Here is a 9483-nt window from a genome sequence, read left to right as displayed (position 1 = left end):
TCTACCTAGACTTCAGTAAAGCCTTTGACACCATTTCCCACAGCATTCTCCTGGAGAAACTGTCTGTTCATGGCTTGGACTGCTGGTGTTTTTCTTGGTGAAAAACTGGCTGGATAGCCAAGCCCAAGGAGTTGTGAATGGAGGTAAATCCAGTTGGTGGCTGGTCACAGGTGGTGTTCCCCAGACCTCAGTGTTGTGGCCAGTTCTCTTTAGTATCAATCATCCAGATGAGGGGATTGAATGCACTGAGTTAGTTTGGACATGACACCAAGTTGGGTGTAGTTTTGATCTACCTGAGAATAGGAAGGCTCAGCAGAGGTATCTGGACAGGCTGAATCAATAGGTTGAGACCAACTGTATGAGGTTTCACAAGGCCAAGTGTTGGGTCCTGCACTTGGGTCACACCAACCCCAGGCAATGCTCCTGACTTGGGAAAGGGTGGCTGGAAAGTGCCTGGTCGAAGAGGACCTGGGGATGTTGGTCAACAGGAGCTGAATATGAGCCAGTGTGTGCCCAGGTGGCCAAGAAGGCACCAGTATCCTGGCTTGTATCAGCACTAGCATAGCCAGCAAGGGCACAAGGCAGGGATTGTCCCAATGTCCTGGGTACTGGTGAGGCCCCCTCTTGAATCCTGGCGTCAGTTTTGGGCCCTTCATGACAAGAAGGACGTTGAGGGTCTGGAGCGTGTCCAGAGAAGGGCAAGGGAGCTGGGGAAGGGGCTGGAGCACAAGTGTGAGCAGGAGCAGCTGAGGGAGCTGGGGGTGTCCAGCCTGGAGCAAAGGAGGTGAGGGGAGACCTGCTGGCTCTGCAGCTGCTGAGAGGAGGTTGGAGCCAGGGGAGGTCTCTTCCTCCAAGGAACAAATGATGGGACAAGAGGAAATGATGGGACAAGTTGTGCTAGGGGAGAATTAGATAGGACACTTTCCTCCTGGCAAGGGTTGTCAGGCCCTGGCCCAGGCTGCCCAGGGCAGTGATGGAGCCCCCATCCCTGGAGAGATTTCAAAGCTGTGTAGATGTGGAGCTGAGTGACATGGGGCAGTGGTGGCCTTGGCAGGGCTGGGGTAATGGTTGGACTTGATCTTAAAGGTCTTTTCTAACCAAAATGATTCCATGATTCATGGTAACACCATTATTGAGGAATATTATCACAGGGTTGCAGAGGTGGACAGCAGGATCAATCTGTGCAATGTCAGCCAGGGGTTTTGTGCAAGTCTGTGCTCTTGTGCCAAAGGGTTTCCCCATTTTTCTGGGTTTAATAAATGTTGTGGACCTGTGCAAATCTTATTTGCCAAATCTTACCTGCCACAGATTTTGGATGGCACATAGCAGTGTTTGAATGCAAGAAGTCTTTTGAGCATTTGGAAATGATGGAGAAATTCAGAAAGGTTGTAAAATAAATGGTCCCACATGTTCAGTGCCCCTGATGCTTGGTTTTGTGTCACTGAGAGCGTGGCACCTCTAGCCTTGGGGACTTGCTGCTGTGATGCAAAATACATTTAATAAGGATAGAAGAAAGCTCAGCTTTATAGGTGTGGTGTGTGTGACATGGTCTGAATTTATGTAATGGTCTTATGGGTGCTTGGGTTGTCCTTTTATGCTTCTGGCCAGTGAAACTGGGACTTCTGAAGCACTTGGCTAGATGCAGAATATTCTTCTTTCTTGCTCCTGAGCCTGGTCCTCAGGAAGACCAGGCTCCTACAAGGCAGAGCATCATTCCTCCATGGGACAGCTTAGCTAGTGCCTGTGCAGGCATCTTTTTGCTCTCAGAAAGGTCTTCTCCTCTTTCCCCTTGTAGCATCTCAAGAGGGTTAAAAATCTGTAGGATACAGAGGATCCCAGTTGATGTCCATGTTCATCAGCTGTCTTCTCTTCTGACAGGAGCTCTCCCACTAGCTGATGCTCTAGCCAGTTCAGGGCTCCTGTACTCAAGCTAGGTCTCCTGCTTACAGCCTTTTGCAGGAGATGGAGGTTTCTGAGCACCCACCTGCCTTTTTCCTGTTCCACAGCTCAACCCTACCACCACCATCATCCCTTTCCTTAATACTACTCTTTGAACATCATGAGTCCTCAGAAGCATCCTGAGCTCCCTACCTGACGGTTCAATCCTGTCAGTGCAGGGGCTTCATTCAGAAGTTGGCAATTAGCTGTTATAAACTCAACAGTTCAAAACAATAAACATGTTAATTAAATAGTGAGTCTTCTTCTGTGTTACAGTTTTCTCAAGCAGCCAGTGGAAGGCTTATGTGGGGTAACTCCTCTTGCTGGAAACTGTTCATGCGATTTATAGCTTGAAATCTCAGTTGTTCCTCAGAAGTGAAACAACTGCAGTGGCTCAGAGAAAGTGTTTTAAAAATAAATATTTACTGACAGTGTAAATCTTCTCCATGTAAACATAACCATCTTCTTCAATTATCTCCTTGCCTTTGTGTTTCCTTCTCCTCAGTCCATGTTGGCCTCCGGAAGGCACTGCATAGTGCTGGAAGTGGGCTGAAGAGCATCAACACGCTGGAGACACCTTTGTCATAATGGCATGGCTTTGGCTCCTTGCTCCACTATAGACAAGGATAAACCTTGAACTCTCAGCCTCTCCTGTTGGAAAGGGATTTAAAAATTACTGTCTTGGAAAACATATGGATGCTATCTTTGTTGCAGGCTGGAGTTTTGAGTTTGACCTGTCAACAAGGTTACTCCAGGCAATCTATGTAGGATGTGAAGAAAATATGGTATGTTATCTTGCTCATGTTAGGATGTGATAATGAGAGATGCTTAGAGCTCTTAAAAACCCAAGGTTCTCTTGGGTTTGAGCTGCTCCCAGGCACTCTGCACCTGACAAGGTCTAACCCTGCAAGTAGCAATGGGGACTCCTAGAAGGTGTTGGCCTTTGAAGGACGGTGGTTGTGAGATGGAGCCCTGCGTGAAGGTCCCATAGCAGATGGGAGACATTAAAAAGGCTGGACTGGTGAGTCCTGGTCTGAAAAAAAAAACCAACCACAAAACAAAGTGTATTTGGGGGCCGATGGCTTTCATATGTCTCAATTGTGTCTTGCAGGGGAAGGTGGCACAGACGGCGTGCATGTCGGCCTGCAAGCACCTCTCCACCTCGCTGATGCAGCTGCTGCTGGAGGCCGAGGTGCGGCAGCTGACGCTGGGCGCCCTGCAGCAGTTCAACCTGGACGTGGAGGAGTGTGAACGTAAGATGCAAACCCCATTTCATTTCCCATGTCTGGCCCCTTTGTGTGTTGGGACCCCAGGCAGGGCTTTTTGTGATGCTGTTTGGGACTGGGGAGCACCTGCAGAGCTCCCTGGGGCTGTCCACGGTGACGCTTGGCAATGTCTTCAGCACAGAAGAAGCAAATTCTAGAGAGATCAAAGCTTTCCTCTTCCTTTTTCTCTTTAATGCCACCTTGATGCTTTGCAGACCATCCCTGCTTTTGGAGATGGAGGATTTTAAAAACAAGAGGGATTAGAGTGGGTAAAACATGAGGAGGGCTAACAAAAATCAGTTTACTTAGGGCTGTTTCTGAAACCAATAACTGGCTTATGTTCTCAAGAAGTTCTGGTCCTTTCCTGACCTAAGCTGTTTGTCTTCTCTAGCTGCTGCAGGGAATTTTTTTTTTCTCAAAGCAAATGCTTTTGGCAAAGTCACTGTTATGGAAAAAGAGATGTCTTGTGAGTCCTGGGGAGGCCATGGAGCTGATCTGAGGCTGAGAGGGTTTGGGTGTTCAGCCTGGAGAAGAGAAGGCTCCAGGGAGACCTTAGAGCAGCTTCCAGTGCCTGAAGGGGCTCCAGGAAAGCTGGGGAGGGACTTGGGACAAGGGCAGGGAGGGATGGGACCAGGGAGAAGGGTTTCCAGCTGGCAGAGGGAGCTGGAGATGAGATGTGAGGGAGAAATTCTGGGCTGTGAGGGTGGGGAGAGCCTGGCCCAGGTTGCCCAGGGAAGCTGTGGCTGCCCCATCCTTGGCAGTGTTGAAGGGCAGGTTGGATGGGGCTTGGAGCAACCTGGGCTGGTGGGAGGTGTCCCTGCCCATGCAGGGAGGTTGGAACTGGATGATCTTGAAGGTCCCTCCAACCCAAACCAGTCTGTGGTTCTATGAAAGTAACTGCAACAGTTCAGAGGCGTGTTTGGGCAGCACGGTACCAGCACCGTGGCTTTGCTCCCAGTGCTGCTCATTTCAGTTCATCTAGATCACACCTGAACTAGATCTGAAATCTTAAGGTTTCCTTCAAGTTGTTTGTTATCCTGCTCAGCAGGATTAAGAAAATATAACACAATGTGACAACATGCTTTTTTCCCCTCCTGTTTTTATAATAGAAGCCAAAGCACAGTGAGCACAGTTCTGCAAAGAGCCTCTCTTCTTTATCAGGGGGTGGATTTATTATTGGGATTAATACTGGGATGGGTTAGTGACTGTGGCTACAGAAATTGTTGAGTTTGATCAGGTTGAGAAAGAATTCAGGAAATCTTTGATAAAGTAGTTTAAAGATTTTTGTTTTTCTGAATACCCATCTTTTTGGCTTTCTCTTTTGAGGTGGAGATTGGGATGTGTCTTGCTTAGATCACAATAAACCTGTTTGCTGCAGAGTCTTTTGAAATGTGCTTTGGTCCAATGTGGCTCCCATTAAACCCCACAGAAAAACAACCCCTGGCCTCGGTACACATTGTGTTGGAGCTTAAATAATGTTGAGTTTGCTTTTTCTATCTCTGATAAGTCAGTGGCATCAGTGGAGTTGGACTTCATCACTGTTGGACACTTTCACTGTCAAAAGATGTTCTTCCACCCTTTATAAAACGCTTTGCTGACGGTGTCTCAGTTCAGCTGCACCCATCGATAGTGAGATTAAATTTATTTCTCAGAAAGATCACCCGGGAAGATTTTTTGTGTTTATAGGCATTAATTTTTTAATGTCCTTTTGCTGATTCCCAGCACTCAGCTGAGTAGCCTGGGAGCAGGATCCCTGCTTAATGAATCACATCCCCAATTTGCAGCTGTATCATATGTCGCAATGCGAACAACGCCTTACTTTTCTTCCCCGAAGTGTCTCCAGCCCTAAATTGTGGCTAATTTGTGTCCCATCAGCACACCAGGGCTGCACCAGCAGCTGTGTTCCCAGTCGGTGTCCGCCGAGGGACAGGCAATGGGAATAATGGGAAGCATTTGTCATCAATAATAGTTTCCCTCTTTTTCTTTTGGCTGCCAACAGACTCGTATCCCTGCAGTTTTCCGCCCCATCGGTAACGCGGGTCACTAAGCAGCATCTCTTCCCTAAAAGCCCTCGTGTGCTAAGTAAAACGGATGACATTTAATATCAGGTTTAAAAGCACAATTCCTTCAATTCCACTTGTTTTGTGAGGCAAAACCAGGAGCACTCAGACATTCAAGAGCAGGTGACGCCAACCTGAGCAGCGGGGCCGGCGACCTGCTCCCCCCAGCCCCGGCCCGAGGTGCCGTCTCGGGTGGGGGAATGGAGACGGATGCTGGTGCTGTAACCTTCCTATCCATCACTGTCAGCCCCCAGAACCCTAAACCCAGACAAAGTCTTTTATTTTTTTTTTCCTTTTCGGCAGCAAAAATGCCTTCCCTGGTCCCCGTGGCTTTGTCTGGTGGCTTTGCTGACACCAGGGTTATTTTTAGCTTTTATATTCAAGAAGCAAAGCATCAAGATTTTAATTTTAGGGAGAACCAGTCCTGAGAGTGAACTGGTGTGTTCAGAAAACACATTTTAGTTTGCAAGGGGTTGGTTTGCTTTTTTTTTCTTTAAATCTTTTACCTGAAAGTTCAGGTATGAATCTCAGCATCCTTATCTTACCAGCTGCATATTTGACTTCATGTCTCTGCCTCCAGCCCACCTCCTTTCCCCACATCCCCAAGCTTTTCCTAATTTAACAACTTTATCATGTAGTTATCATATTAAAATAGGATTCTGTAGCTGTTTGGAGCACTTCCAGTGAGTTCTGTGATGTGGGAACAGGGCTTTGGAGTTTTGATCCCAGAGTTCATTAGGCTTTTGTTTAAGTCTCTTGTGAATGCCAAAGGTACAAGCTGGTTAAGAAAGTGGGGAAGCAAATTAATAAAGGTACATTAAGGGTTTGAAGGTGGTGCAGATAATTTGCTCTATATCAGAGTAGATATCATGCACATTACAAGAAAATGTATTTATATTCAGTTGTAGAGGTGAAAATTATTATGGCTTAGACTTAAAACAAGATACCGGTAAATTAATTTTCCAGGCTTGTGGGTTCAGAAAATATTTCCTGATTTATAAATAAGCTGCTATCCCATCAGCATGAAAAGAGAATGGCTGCATGAACCATTGCATCAGACTAAGGTTTGGCAGCACACACAAGCCTTGGGAGAAGCACAAGGCTGTGATGGGACCCCTTGCCTGCACTAGAAATTCCCCACTCCATAGGAACGTGCTTGTTTTGCATGTTCAAAGCCCTGAATATACAGTTTATTCATTTTATGAGCTACAAAAAGAAAGCTTTTGGAGGGTTGAGGAGAAGTAGTAAATTAAATAAACAACAAGAGCCCAATCTTGCCTGTGCTGGATGTATGAATAGTCCTGTATACGTCAGCAGCATTTTTGGTGTGAAAGAGGCAAGAAAGAGTGGAGCTGCAAGGTTGTAAAAATCCCATTAGGCTGCCTGTGATGTTAGAAACCTGGGAAAAAAATGTGAGCTGTTTTCCTCTGGTATTATTCCCTGGTGAGACTGCAGTGCTGGAGCCTCTGGCTGGACAAAGCCCTCGAGGAGATGGAAGACACCAGTCTTCCCCCATGAGGTGGATGTTCTCAGTTTCCCCAGTGAAAAGCTGTTTTCTAAGATGTGCATTGGAGTTTTGAAAGTCTTTTGGTGCAGAGTTTCCAGCATGTGTGTCTGGATGGCACAGCTGACATCCAGGGAAGGGGAAAAGGCCTTTTTAAAACATCTGTTACTGGCCAGGTATTAGTTGTGGCTCTTGTTTGTGTTGTTTGGCTTAAGGTAGCTTTTTTTTAATGCAGTCAAGAGAGGTTCTCTCACCTCCTTTTTCAATTTGAAGTAAAATAAGGCATAGAGGTTAAATGATTTGCCCAGAAAGACACAGTAGGACATGCCTAATTATGTCTCAATTTAGGAGCAAGTTCTGGCTCCAGCCCAACGAGCCAACTTGAAAAGAAAAAAACCCCAACAACTCTGGAGAGGAAAAAAAATACAACCCACCTACATATATATTCCTGTGAACCTGTAAATAGAGGAGGTGATGCTTTTTTCAGAGTAGACATTTGTTTTTTTCAAATGAGTTTGCTGTCTTCCAGAATATGTCTGCAACCTAAGGTTTCACAGTACTTGCAATGTGCTTTTTGTAATTGCTATGTGCCTTGTAACCCAGGTCTCTGTTCTGCTCTTTTTGGACCTCCTGGTGCTGATATTTATATGTATATTTTCCATATATTTCCATATATATATGTTTATATATTTTTCCAACCAAAAAAGCAAAAAGAAAGGGGGGGCTCTTCCCTCTCAGACAAAAGTGTTTCCCATCTATGTAACCGGTTCCAGCAGTGGTTGAGGCAGATTGTTTTTACAATACTGAGATCATAAAAGAAGCAGTTCCATAATCTCTAAAGTCTTTTTAACTGCTGCTTTATGAGAAATTAAAAGCACCGTAAAAATTATATTTAAAATTTCATTAAACTCCCAGTTTTGGGTCAGCCCACTCTTGGGGGCAGTCAATAAGAAACAGAGATGTCTCCTCTGGTTTGAGGAATCCTCCAGCCCGACACCCAGGTTTGCCAAAATGCTCTGATACGGGTGCCCATGCAGCCTTTTGCCACCCCCTTCTTGGTGGTGTCATCTGTCTCTGAGGACTTTCTCCTGTGGAAATCCCATGATTTGTGTCAGATGGCAGGGTTTGCCCACCTCACCAGGGTGTCCTCTCCTTCCAGGGCAGGCTGTTTGCACCTCGCCGACGGCACCATGTGCAGAGCTAAAGGGGAGCACGGTGGTTTTGGGGACAAACTCCCTGATCTTAGGCTGTTGCACTGTGTGCTTCCTGGTGTCCGTCCTGCCACAGTGCACCAGCACAAGTTCATGTTTTGGGAGAGAGAAGGGGACATGGTAAAGAACAGAGGGAAAGGTTTGAGCAGATGGGAAGAGACATCTCCATGCCACTGATGCTGATCTCTTGATGCACCTTGAATCCTGGGGTCAGTTTTGGAGCCCCTCAGGACAAGAAGGACATGGAGGGGCTGGAGCGTGTGCAGGGAAGGGCAGGGGAGCTGGGGAAGGGGCTGGAGCACAAGGGTGAGCAGGAGCAGCTGAGGGAGCTGGGGGTGTCCAGCCTGGAGCAAAGGAGCTGAGGGGAGACCTGCTGGCTCTGCAGCTGCTGAGAGGAGGTTGGAGCCAGGGGGGTCGGGCTCTGCTCCCCAGGAACAAGCCCTGGGACAAGAGGGAACGGCCTCAAGTTGTGCCAGGGGAGGTTGAGGTTGGATCTTGGGAACCATTTCTTCCTGGAAAGGGTTGTTGAGCCTTGGCCCAGGCTGCTCAGAAGTGAGCAGTGCTGGCAGTGCTGGGTTAATGGTTGAACTGGATGATCTTAAAGGTCTTTTCCAACCTAAGTGATTCTGTGATTGTTCAGATCCTGCAATACCCAATGGCTTTTCATTCTATTAGTGCCTCAGCCTCACTCAAGTGCCTCTCAGTGCCACTCAGATCTAGTGTTAAAAATAAAAGATTTATATTTAAAAGAAATTAAAGCTGCAGATCCTCCTGAGACATTGTGCCCATACATAGGATTATGTGACTGTAGCTGGTTGTTTTATTGTACCAGGTGAGCTGGTGGTAACTGTGTGTGTGAGGTTCTCACCCATGCTGAGAGCCAAGGAGGTGACCTTTGTTAGCCCATGATGAGGGACAGAGCTGTGCTGTGTGTGTCCTGGGTTGTGATGGTGTGAAAGGACTATGGTTGTGGTTCAGATGGTTGGTAGGATCTCCTTACACTGCAATATGAGAGCTGTATGAGATGACAAGCTGCTGTGATCATGGGCAGTAATGGTACATGGGTGGTAGAAGAAGCTGAGAGAAGAGCAGGGAAGTGACATATCAGGTAGTGCATTGGTTTACCACCTGCCCTGGTTCCAAGTTGCCCCCAAAAAGAAGAGGTACATTGTCATAGAATCCCAGACTGGTTTGGGTTGGAAGGCACCTTAAAGATGATCTAGTCCCAATGCCCCTGCCACCAGACCAGGTTTCTCCAAGCCCCATCCAACCTGCCCTTGAACACTTCCAGGGAGGGGGCAGCCACAGCTTCTCTGGGCAGCCACCCTCACAGCAAAGAATTTCTTTCCAATGTCTAACCTAAATCTCCCTTCTTCCAGTTTAAAGCCATTCCCCCTCATCCTATCACTATATACCCTTATCAAAAGATCCTCTTCTCCTGTCCTTGCTAAGAATCAAAACATTACAAAACCAAGATTCCCTCCAAGGAGCAGCACAGGTCACCA

General features: G+C 47.0%; 1 protein-coding gene across 1 annotated transcript in view; it reads left to right on the top strand.

The window, feature by feature from the left end:
• Positions 1–9483, top strand: part of EXOC6B (exocyst complex component 6B) — a 273905-nt gene that overhangs the window by 183482 nt on the left and 80940 nt on the right. Inside the window, exon 23 of the mRNA XM_009999464.1 lies at positions 3050–3191. Within this exon, the coding sequence (XP_009997766.1) occupies positions 3050–3191 (142 nt within the window). The remainder of the gene's footprint in view (positions 1–3049; positions 3192–9483) is intronic.

This window comes from Chaetura pelagica, unplaced genomic scaffold (genome assembly GCF_000747805.2).
Source record: "Chaetura pelagica isolate M959 unplaced genomic scaffold, ChaPel_1.0 scaffold305, whole genome shotgun sequence".
NCBI lineage: Eukaryota > Metazoa > Chordata > Aves > Apodiformes > Apodidae > Chaetura > Chaetura pelagica.
This window is presented reverse-complemented; position numbering and strand designations above follow the sequence as displayed.